The 12,500-nt window shown below is 44.0% G+C and overlaps 1 protein-coding gene across 2 annotated transcripts in view; it reads left to right on the top strand.

The window, feature by feature from the left end:
- Positions 1–12,500, top strand: part of gucy1a2 (guanylate cyclase 1, soluble, alpha 2) — a 39,551-nt gene that overhangs the window by 17,324 nt on the left and 9,727 nt on the right. For both annotated transcript variants that reach the window (XM_060074510.1, XM_060074509.1), the window contains exons 5-7: positions 9,411–9,623; positions 11,297–11,569; positions 12,494–12,500. The exon at positions 12,494–12,500 is cut by the window's right edge and continues 137 nt beyond it. In XM_060074510.1, the coding sequence (XP_059930493.1) occupies positions 9,411–9,623; positions 11,297–11,569; positions 12,494–12,500 (493 nt within the window). The remainder of the gene's footprint in view (positions 1–9,410; positions 9,624–11,296; positions 11,570–12,493) is intronic.

The following is a 12,500-nucleotide window of genomic DNA, read 5'->3' as shown; positions in this document are numbered from 1 at the left end:
CCTACTTTTTGCTTCCTGTATTTTGGCGCAAGCCTAATATCCAGATCAGGGATGGGCTTGATTAATCGACGATCGACTAATTGATCATTAAGAATTTCGTCGATGACGTAAATTTTTCATCGATAAAACTAACGCTAAAAAATATCTCCACACGGTGTGTCTTTTTACAATTACCATTCATAGTGTTGTTCAGCAGAGAAATAGTCTGCCAAAGACTTTGACGTTGTTTAGCAACTGGACACGCTTTCTATTCCGATTGAGCTGTTCTTCCACTTCTAATCGGACCAGAAGTGTCCATGCAAACGCGGCTAGTGCGAGTCTGGCGGCGAAGCAGAACTTCAGAGATTTTTGAGTGTGTTTGTGTGCACTTTACGAGGGAGTGATACATGATCATTAATAGACTCCCACACAACCTACTCTCACAGGAATCCGTGAAATGACTACGGACGAATAACTCGAAATCCGTGGACACATCACGGAAACACGCTGATTTCCGTGATGTGGCCACGGAATTCGCTCCAATGCAAGTTAATGACGCTGATGTTCCGTGGCTCACACACGGATCCCCGTTTCAACGAGCGAGTCGACCACGGGGGCTTAACTCAAAATCCGTGGTGGTCTGACGGAATCACTTCAATTGTCTGTGATGTGGCCACGGAATTTGCCCAAATGCAAGTAAATGACACTGTTATTCCGTGGCTCACACACGGATATCGGCGTGTTTCCGTGATGTGGCCACGGATTTCGAATTAAGCGTCCGACCGTAGTCATTTCACGGATTCCTGTGAGACCATGTTGCTCCCACAGGAACCACAAATGATGTACTTTTGTGTAAGTGTATGTACATCTTGCTGTGTGTTGAGTGTTGAGTTCCTGTGTGTTCGGCCAATAATGCTGGGACACCCAGTGTGTGTGTGTGTGTGTGTGTGTGTGTGTGTGTGTGTGTGTGTGTGTGTGTGTGTGTGTGTGTGTGTGTGTGTGTGTGTGTGTGTGTGTGTGTGTGTGTGTGTGTGTGTGTGTGTGTGTGTGTGTGTGTGTGTGTGTGTGTGTGTGTGTGTGTGTGTGTGTGTGTGTGTGTGTGTGTGTGTGTGTGTGTGTGTGTATGTACTGTTAATGTGTGTGTATGGTTTACAGTGCATGTGTGTGTGCATGCGAGTTGGTGCAAGTTAAAGTGTGTGAATGTAGAGTGTGTGTCTGTATATGTCTGTGTGAGTGTGTGTGTATGAGTGTGAGTGGTATATGTGAAAGTGTGTGATTGTAGAGTGTGTGTCTGCATATAGTTAATTTTAATGTAAAAAATATTAATGATTAATCTAAAATGTATCGTTAATTCTCCCGACGATTGTATCAAATGCCCTTCCTTAATCCAGATATACAACCGCGTTCGTATATGGTATCACTTTAAAGACTGCAGGTCTGGTGTGTTATGATTGTAGTCAACCAAGTAGCTTATGGCTACTTTCATTCTTTATTGAGATTTATTTAGTGAGAAACAAGTTGGATCATAGGGACGAAGAAATTTAATTCAAATATGAAACAACATAAATAACCAATATGCAAAAGAAGCTTAAACGTGTTTCTTCTTTGTCAAATCCGTGAATGGAGCACTGACTGAGGCTTCGCTCACGAGCTCAGACCTGTCTGCTCTCAGCTAGAGCAGACAGCGCTGCCATGAAGTATATATGTCTCAACAAAGCCATTGCTTCACATTGTAGGAACTATGTTGACATTAAAGTAATGTGACTGAAATCAATTGGCTATATGTAACGCTTCTTTTACGCCGTTTAGAGACATAATTATATTGAAAATAACTCCCTCATCTTCCATCAAAGTGTAAACCTACATAAAAACTTCAAAAACACCGGAAGAATGAAGACCAGTGTTATACTGGTTATTGCTTCCATTAACCGACATTAACAAAAAGCAATTTCTATGGTTAATTTATGTTGAAGCAGGATAAGTTTACTGTCTCAGTGACTAAACCTAATCAGGAGTTTAATGTGGCAAGCAACAGGGGCCCAGACCACCGATTTGTTAAATCATCTGTTTAGTCCTTCTAGCTACAGGCATCTTCCCTGTGGTCACAGCTGCTAAGTCTTTTGTAATAGTAAGTAATAGTCCAACACACAATGTGTCGAAACCTAAGCATGTAGCACTGTGGACAATAATGCATAACCTGTGTGACAAAGACAAGGGATGAAGACCAACATTGTTCACTGGGCTATAACAATAGCTGCTGATAGCAACATGTAAAGTTATCAGATGAGATTTGTCTCAACCAATGAGGGATGGATCAGAGTTGGACAAGTAAAGTGTGTTTGTCTAAAGCTCTGGCTGAACTCTTCGTAAAATCAAGAGATTACCTCACTCTGCTGTTTGTGTTTTTTCAACTGGACAAATGGCCTCCTGGATATGTACCATATGTTTACGTTGAAGCAGAAATATATATATAATATATGTATGTATATATATATATCTGTACCATGAGTGCCACTTTGGATCTATTCCTTTTCAAATCATCTTTATGAGTGCCTTTTTGTTGAAATACAAAACGGCAACTGCACACATTTCCTTAACAGCCCATATTATTCCCAAAGTATCTAAGCTCTAAAAGCTTTCATGATATGAAAGTTAAAGTATTGAGATCAAATATTATCTCTGACTTTGTTGAATTAATCAGAGCAATTTCAGTGTTAATTTTGCAAGGTGCTTTTAGCGATAATAACAAATAATATAATATAATCCTGTGTTTGGCCTCGATCAGGCCATTCATCCAGTCCTTGCCGTTAAAGTCTACACAAAGTTTAATTCCTAGCTCCAGGTCAACCATTAACCCCACCACTGTAACTCATTTTATTTACCCGTTTCATGTGTTACTGTGTGCCCGTCGTTTCAAGGCCCATGTCAGAGGAACAAACAATAGCTAGAAAATGTTATAAGATAAAAGCCTTGCTGACTCATTGGTGTGTGTGTGTGTGTGTGTGTGTGTGTGTGTGTGTGTGTGTGTGTGTGTGTGTGTGTGTGTGTGTGTGTGTGTGTGTGTGTGTGTGTGTGTGTGTGTGTGTGTGTGTGTGTGTGTGTGTGTGTGTGTGTGTGTGTGTGTGTGTGTGTGTGTGTGTCTGAGAGAGAGAGAGAGGGAGGGTTTGTGTGGGTGTGTTTGTGTGTGAGAAGAGAAGAAGAGAGGGAGAGAGCGTTTGAGTGTGTGAGTGTGTGTGTGTGTGTGTGTGTGTGTGTGTGTGTGTGTGTGTGTGTGTGTGTGTGTGTGTGTGTGTGTGTGTGTGTGTGTGTGTGTGTGTGTGTGTGTGTGTGTGTGTGTGTGTGTGTGTGTGTGTGTGGTTAAGACCCTGTGATGTAGCTGATGCTTGCTCATGTACAAAACACTCTGTTGACTCTGCCCGGACTCTACACACAACAGGCTAGGTGTTGGCTCTGCTCTCCCCATCCAAATCTCTCTCTCTCTCTCTCTCTCTCTCTCTCTCTCTCTCTCTCTCTCTCTCTCTCTCTCTCTCTCTCTCTCTCTCTCTCTCTCGCTCTCGCTCTCGCTCTCGCTCTCGCTCTCTCTCTCTCTTCCTTGCCTCCTCATTCTTATCCAACATCTTCCATTCTCTTCCTCCTTCTTTCTTTCTCATTGCCACCCATCGCTACCGTACAACTCTGTTTTCATTCAATTCAATTCAATTCAATTTTATTTGTATAGCCCTTAATCACCATTACAGTCTCAAAGGGCTTAACAGGCCAAATATTTGTGACACCCCCCTTTACCCATGCCCCCACACGGGCAAGAAAAAACTCCCTTGAATCAGCAAGGAAGAAATCTTGAGAAGAAACGCATTGTAGGGGATCCCTTCTTCCAGGGATGGTCAGGAGTGCAATGGGTGCCACAATTGACATACAGGTAAATACATGCACATCATATTAAAATGGTGATGGGGTTCTGGCCGGTTATCCATGAGGAGAGTCCAGGCATCCAGTCCAGCACCCGCAACACGCTAGAACAGACAGAATAGTGAATTAGAACGGAAAAGTACATAGTGGGAATGTATAATGTAATAAGAAAAGCACAAGCAAACAGAGTAGTCTTCACTTCGCATCTGTTGTTTTCACACTCCAAATGCAAGATTGGAGAGGTGCGTTTTGAGCTTTCCTTTGAATAGCTCCACAGAGTCAGCTTCCCTGATCGCTGATGGCAGCCTATTCCATAAAAAGGGGGCTCGATAGGCAAACGCTCTCTGTCCAGCCGATTTCTTTTTAACCTTCGGCAGTGAAAGAAGGCCGGCTCCCGAAGACCGGAGGGACCGAGAAGGACTATAAGGAATGATCAGGTCCTTCAGGTACGATGGAGATAATCCATGCAAGGCTTTATAAGTTAGCAATAGCACCTTAAAGTCTGATCTGAAAGTTATCGGTAGCCAGTGTAGAGAGGCGAGAATAGGTGTAATATGATCAAACCTTGGACAGGAAGGGCAGATTCGATATAGGCCGATAGTTCCTGACTAATTCAGGATCTAGGCCAGGCTTTTTGAGTAGCGGTTTTAACACCGCAGCCTTGAAATTGGAGGGAACAATTCCTGTTGAAAACGAAAGATTCATAAGCGAGAGGATTACAGGCCCCACCGTTGGAAGAAGTTCCTTAAGAACCCTGGAAGGGAGAGGATCCAACATACAAGTTGTTGGCTTTGAGGCCTTTATCACCCTTTCAAGTTCCACCAAAGAAATTGCCTTAAACTCCAAAAGAGTTGCGTCAGAGTTCACCATCCTACTTGGCAGAACCCCATCCTGCCCCACAGGATGTGTAGGATTAGCCGCACGGCAAGCATCAATTTCCTCTCTAATGGATTGAATCTTATTCTCAAAGAAATCCATGAATTCAACTGCCACGATCGAGGAGCCTACGGTCTGATTCTGTTTCTGAGTGAGACTCCTCACCGTGTCAAAAAGAAACTTAGGATTGTTTCTATTCAAATTAATGATACTAGAAAAGTAGGCGTTCCTGGCAATAGTCAGCGCACCCTTATAGGTGAGCAGACTATTATGCCATGCAAGATGAAAGACCTCTCATTTGCGTTCAAGGATCCTGCAGTTTCGCTTCAAAATGCGCGTTTCTGCATTAAACCAGGGGGCTGGTTTTTTCAATGTTTGTTTTTTAGTTTCGTTCGGAGCAACTGAATCAATGGCAACAGACAAGGCAATGTTGAGGTCATCAGTAAGGCACTCCACAGAACCACTATAGTTACAGAGAGGTGCAAGTGAACCAGATAACTTATCTGCCATAGCTGTAATGGTTGCAGGTGTGATGCGGCGACAGCTGAAAGTAGCTTGCTGATCGTCGCAGGGGCAGGATACCACCACCTGGAAAGTGAGCAAAAAGTGGTCTGATCTATGAAACACTATACTATGCGTGCATAAGGTTAGTCATAATTGTTCACGATCAGTGTGTTTGTACCAGACTGCACAGTAAACACATGCCGTTTGTCAGTTAGAGCTGAACAATGAATTGGCACACGCCAACACCTACACACAGTCACACAACCGCACACTCAGTTCTGATCTGATGCCCAAAGAAGGTGGGTTGATTTAAGATGTGTTGATCATCTGCATATTAATTATTAACATAGAAGACATTGCATGAATCTTTTCAATCCTAATGTTTTCATTTGATCATGTCATCCATCTTGTCCTTCATCTAAAAACAAAGTTCCTTCCTTCCCAATATACTTCTATACACAACGGCAGTCTTCTAAAACTTGGTTTTACCATCAAGGATTCATCATTGATTTCAAATCGATGAGGACAAAAAGCTCCACGATGGCCGCTCGGTCAAAGGACTATTCATTTTTTAACAATACTTGCTGATCTAGTTGTAGAAACCTTGAGCAACCATCTGAGACATGGGCCAACCCAATTGTTTACCATATTGCTTCCGACAGATCTACATATGATTCATAACGTTCACATATCTTGTGTCGTCCTCCTCCCCATGCTTTCTGTCTTTTTACCATCTTCCTCCTCTTCCCTGCTGTTTTTCTTCAGTCAGCTCCCCTCCCATCCCCCCCTAGATTGCCTTCCCTGATGTTTCCTTCCAACATCCCACACATCTCTCTCCACTGTATATCTCTCTCTCACTCTCTCTCTCCCTCTGTCTCTCTCTCTCTCTCTCTCTCTCTCTCTCTCTCTCTCTCTCTCTCTCTCTCTCTCTCTCTCTCTCTCTCTCTCTCTCTCTCTGCTGTGATGAGGAGGGGGCAAAAGGAGAGTGGTGAGTTAAAACAGAGACCCACAACTAGGCCAACACAACAGCCTCTAGGGGTGTGTGTGTGTGTGTGTGTGTGTGTGTGTGTGTGTGTGTGTGTGTGTGTGTGTGTGTGTGTGTGTGTGTGTGTGTGTGTGTGTGTGTGTGTGTGTGTGTGTGTGTGTGTGTGTGTGTGTGTGTGTGTGTAGGTCTGCTGATCTCTGCTTCAATGTGTTTGAAAAAGGATCAGAGGCAGAGAGAGAGAGAGCGTGTGAGAGAGAGGGAGAGAGAGAGAGAGAGAGAGAGAGAGAGAGAATGGCGAGGACATGAAGGAGAAGGAGATGGGTAGAGGTATGGGCCTGCGTGTGTGTGTGTGTGTGTGTGTGTGTGTGTGTGTGTGTGTGTGTGTGTGTGTGTGTGTGTGTGTGTGTGTGTGTGTGTGTGTGTGTGTGTGTGTGTGTGTGTGTGTGTGTGTGTGTGTGTGTGTGTGTGTGTGACAGTACATGTTTAAAGAGGCTGAAAGGTAAAAACAGAGCGCTTGGGCCATGCCCAAGCGTTTTTAGACTTCATTGTCTCCATGGAGATGATAGTGTCATGCTTCTGTCATGCACATATCCCCTCCCACCTGACCAGACACAGGCTAAGGAAACAGCTGCTGGCTACCACCTACTGTAAGCATATATATAGATACATACTATATGCATTTATTCATATTTTTTCGGCGTGTGTGTGTGCAGTGTACGAGGGAGTGATTGCGTTTATATACATGATCATTAATAGACTCCCACAGGAACCAAAAATGATGTTCTTTTGTGTAAGTGTATTTACATCTTGCTGTGTGTTGAGTGTTGAGTTCCTGTGTGTTCGGTCAATAATGCTGGGACTCCCGGTGTGTGTGTGTGTGTGTGTGTGTGTGTGTGTGTGTGTGTGTGTGTGTGTGTGTGTGTGTGTGTGTGTGTGTGTGTGTGTGTGTGTGTGTGTGTGTGTGTGTGTGTGTGTGTGTGTGTGTGTGTGTGTGTGTGTGTGTGTGTGTGTGTGTGTGTGTGTGTGTGTGTGAGTGTGTGTGTGTGTGACCCCACCCTTGAGGGTCTAGTCGGGGAGGCTGCACTTCCATCCTGTATTTAACATAAGGGCAAATGAGAATAAAAATAGCCAGGATTGTGTTGTATGTTATTTTTATTCTTTCCCATTTATGTTTTATGAGAGGAAGGTTTCTTGATGCGTGTATGAATATGTATACATGTGTATGTACTGTTAATGTGTGTGTATGGTTTACAGTGCATGTGTGTGTGCATGCGAGTTGGTGCAAGTTAAAGTGTGTGAATGTAGAGTGTGTGTCTGTATATGTCTGTGTGAGTGTGTGTTTGTGTGAGTGGTATATGTGAAAGTGTGTGATTGTAGAGTGTGTGTCTGTATGTGTGTGTGTGTGTGTGTGTGTGTGTGTGTGTGTGTGTGTGTGTGTGTATGTGTGAGGTGGTATATGTGAAAGTGTGTGAATGTAGAATGTGTGTGAATGTAGAGTGTGTGTGTGTGTGTGTGTGTGTGTGTGTGTGTGTGTGTGTGTGTGTGTGTGTGTGTGTGTGTGTGTGTGTGTGTGTGTGTGTGTGTGTGTTGTGTGTGTGTGTGTGTGTGTGTATGTGTGAGGTGGTATAAGTGAAAGTGTGTGAATGTAGAGTGTGTATCTATTATGCAGACCTAGGAGAGCGTTGAGGAGCTATAAATAAAGCAGGCTGCAGTGTGCTCGCTGGCGGAATAATCTATCTGACACTATACTGGAGGGAGAGAGAGAGAGAGAGAGAGAGAGAGAGAGAGAGAGAGAGAGAGAGAGAGAGAGAGAGAGAGAGAGAGAGAGAGAGAGAGAGAGAGTAGAAGGTAGAGTGAGGTAGAGAGAGATGGAGGAGAAAGAGAGCGAGTGAGAGGCAGGGAGAGAGAGCGGGAGAGAGTAAGAGTTACAGGGAGAGAGAGAGAGAGAGAGAGAGAGACAGACAGACAGACAGACAAAAAACATATAACCTCACTGAGAGTTAAATATTGTATATTCTGTTCACATAGCATACCTTTTTTAGGGTTGGTTGGGTTCCATCCTATAGAGTGGTGGTGATGGTGTTAGGGGGAGCCTGAACTACTAAATTACCACAATATTTCACTCTGTAGGAAATGTAGGCTTGCACGTCTCCGGTGTTGCATGTTCAGCCATCGCACTTTGCTTTCTGCTAGCAAGACGACAGCTTTGGTTCCCGTCATCTCCTCCCCCACTCCTCCCCCTCACCCCTCACCCCTCAGTGGGTCTTCAAGCTGTGACTTCGCCAAGGGCAAACTCTTTCTCTGCTTTTCTCAGATAATAAAAATACATAACCAATTTCATAATTTATGAGATATTAACAATATAGGGACTTAACACAATAACACCAGGTCAAGCTAGGTATTCCGTGAAGGATGAATACATTGTAAATATGTTTACATATTTACATATGTTTTTTCTTTTGTCTTTTTCTTTTACGATTATTAAGTTCTCTTTCTATCAACCTCTCTCTCTGTCTCACTCTTATACACTCTCTTGCTCAATACATTTTATCTATTTCTTGTGAAGGTCCTCAATGTTAGAAGTCTCCTTTTGCTCTGTCACTACAACGTGCTTCTGGGAAAAAACATAAAAACGAAATGTCTCTATGGAAATCTAAGAAAAACACAGGAAATTTAGAATAAGTTAGTGTTCTTCATATTCAATTCTTTGTGAAAATCCAGAAATCCCTGCATTTCCTCATTACTGGCCCCAGTGGCAGGTGAATGAACTAAAGTCTGCTCGAGCTGATACATCCAGAGCCCTGGAGAAGTAACTCATGTTAGGCATAATCATAAATATACGTACAAATTAATAAGGTATGAAAGAACAGACATTAATACCATTATACCCGCTTCAACGTCACTTCCTTCCTTTTTCCCAGCAGAACTGGCCTGGTTCAAATAAAATATAAATCTGTCCACAGGCTGTTCCACGCAGCAGAGAGATTCGCAGAAGGCCTTCTTTTTTCAAGATGAATTACAACCACTTCATATATTGGCAATTGAAAGCTATTAATGCATGTAAAAAATCCTACAAGTAGTCGCTTAAATAGGGAGATGCGAATAAACCCTCAACCCTTCTTCCCCCCTCTCTGTCCATGTGGTGGTGGTGCTGCCCTAGGTGATGGAGCTGAAAGGCCAGATGATCCACCTGCCTGAGTCCAGCTCCCTTATGTTCCTGGGCTCGCCGCGGGTGGACAAGCTGGAGGAGCTGATGGGCCGGGGGCTCCACCTGTCAGACATCCCAATCCACGACGCCACGCGGGACGTCATCCTGGTGGGGGAGCAAGCCAAGGCCCAGGACGGCCTCAAGAAGAGGATGGACAAGCTCAAGGTAAGGGTCCCAGAGTGTTCATCTGGGTGATGAGTAATGTGGGGGCGGCACGCGGCTCAGGAGGTAGGCTAGAGTGAGTTGGCTGGTAACCAGAAGGTTGCTAGTAAGAATATTGTCAAGTGATATTTTTATCGATCAAAAGGAGGTTGTGTTGGGTCCTGCCAGAGCGGGTGCTTTCAGCAGCTGGACTGATAGTCACAAGGCTGCCCTCCTGAGTATGTTAACATACTAATATTCCTAAACAAAAATCGGAGTTACTGTAGGCTACTTTGTTATGGTGACAGTGACAACCGTATATAAGCCTCTTTTATTTTTATTTTATTTTTATGTGATGTCTCTCTCACTCCGCCTTTCTCTCTCGGTTTGGTGCCTTTTGGAGTCGTCAAATTTCGACAAAACTTTTACATTTTAGCAATGGCATTGTTTTATATATGTACAGCATAGTAGAGTTGTTATTTAATACTTTTAATGTGTAATGTACGTATCCAAAATCCAGTTAATATCCAGGTATTTGGTACCCGTAGTACTAAGGATGACAGAGATGTAGCGAGTAGGCCAGTCATGGGGTATTTTAGTGGTTTTAGAAAATGCACAAAAATACGTTTTTGAAAGTATCACACACTCTGTCAGTCTGTCTGCCTGCCTGTGGTCCTGTTGGTCTGTCTATTGGATATCTGGTTGATCTGCCTGTTGGCTGGTCTGTCTGCCTGTCTGCCTGTCGTTCTGATGGATATTATCCTTTTTTGCGTTTAGTCTTCTCCACCGTGGTGGGAATTAGTCAGTGACATTTACTGTGTGCACAGACCCGCAGTGAATCAGCTGTCTGCCAGAAACACTCATTGTTTACAGTGCAATGAGGACATAGAGGAGCGCATTGCTAGCACTTTACCCCATTAAATAAAGAGAAGCTTATCCACAATGTCAGCATATTTATTTCTTTGAAATCAAACCTGTTATATCAATACAATACATTATAAATATCTCATTCATATTTGCCTCCGGTGCCTTGATGTGAATGCGGAAAACAACATACAAACAAATATTGCGTGTTTTTACAGAAAATGCTATGAAATCTCTCTCATCCGCTTCCATTGAGCTTACAGAAAGGTCAGTATGTCATTTTCAGAAATGACTCGATTCAGCTGCTTGGACATTTTCAGTGATAGTTAAGCACGAAACTAATAGCAATGTCCTTCTCAATCTCATTTACAGTTAAGCATTGTCAAGTTCAAGTTTAAACCAGGAGGAGGGAATATCCACAAACCACCTGGCTACAACCTTTTTGTAAAGGCTAATGTATATTCCCTTTGTATTGCAAAATGTAAAGGTGCTAAAGCTTATCAATATGCTTAGGCTGCTACATACGATTTAGTCATTTATCCAATGCTCTAATCCAAACTGGCACGAGTGCATCTTTTTAAACACACGTCCACTAATGAGCAGGTCGGCTTTGGGCATCTTGTTCAAAGATGACCACAGTTAAACTCCAGTTATATTGGGATTACAACTCCAAACCTTTCGCGCTGGGAGAAAACACCACCACACCTGGACTATCCTGCCCTTCCTCGTCCACCCTGTCCCGAAGCTTAAACCCAACCATCGCGACTCACCCTCCCGCCTTGCTCTCCCCCCCCACCACCACCACCACCACCACCGCCTCCCCCAACCTCCAGGCGACGCTGGAGAAGACCCACCAGGCCCTGGAGGAGGAGAAGCGGCGAACGGTGGACCTCCTCTACTCCATCTTCCCGGGCGACGTGGCCCAGCGGCTGTGGCAGGGCCGGCCCGTGCCGGCGCGCAAGTTTGAGGACGTGACCATGCTGTTCTCGGACATCGTGGGCTTCACGGCCGTGTGTGCGCAGTGCACGCCCATGCAGGTCATCTCCATGCTCAACGAGCTGTACACGCGCTTCGACTACCAGTGCGGCATCCTGGACGTGTACAAGGTCAGTGGACACCAGCGGGAGGGCCGTGGGCTCACATGGCCCTGGAGGGCTTTCAGTATTCCCGTCCGTTGTGTTTTGAGGTAGACTGAGGCACCCATCTATCGAGCCGTCGATCTATATATCCTTAGTCTTTCTTTCTTTCTTTTTCTTCTCTTTCTTCATTCTCTTTCTCTTTTCTCTTTCTTTATCTATGCATCTATGAATCGATCTGGTAAATATAGAACATCTTCACTCGGATCCTTTTTATTTATTTCCACCATAATCTACAAGCCCTTCCATGTTTGGTTTTAATTTCCCTTGGTTGAAGGGAGATCTGGTGTGGAGAGAGAAAGATAGCAATAGAAAGAAAGATAAATAGATGTAAAACATTATGTTCATGGAGGATTAAGGTGGGAATGTTGGTGAGTGCAAGAGAGACATACATTTGTGAACTTGCGTGCCGTGCTAAATGGTCAGGGATTTCACTGTGTGCGTGAGAAATGGAAGAGAAAGACCCATATGTCGCCGTTGTCATGGTTATGCTGTCGAAATAACTGAACCGGTGGTGAGTTAGTGCACCTTTTTTCTCTCTCTCTCTCTCTCTCTCTCTTTCTCTCTCTCTCTCTCTCTCTCTCTCTCTCTCTCTCTCTCTCTCACTCTCTCTCTCTCTCTCAAACACACACACACACACACACACACACACACACACACACACACACACACACACACACACACACACACACACACACACACACACACACACACACACACACACATATCTCGCTCTTTCTTTTCTTTTTTCCTCCTTTTTCTTCTTTGTTTTGTATAAATGTGTCGTGCTCTTTAAATGCATAAATTCTCACTCCAAACCCATAGGTTTGGAGTGCATTAGGTACATTTTTCTCATCCCTATGTTCTTCTTTGTCCCGCCTTATCAATGTCCAGATTGAGA

The sequence above is a fragment of the Gadus macrocephalus genome, chromosome 16 (genome assembly GCF_031168955.1).
Source record: "Gadus macrocephalus chromosome 16, ASM3116895v1".
Classification (NCBI taxonomy): Eukaryota; Metazoa; Chordata; class Actinopteri; order Gadiformes; family Gadidae; genus Gadus; species Gadus macrocephalus.
Note: the sequence above shows the minus strand (reverse complement) of the source record. Positions and strands in the feature narration are given on the sequence as shown.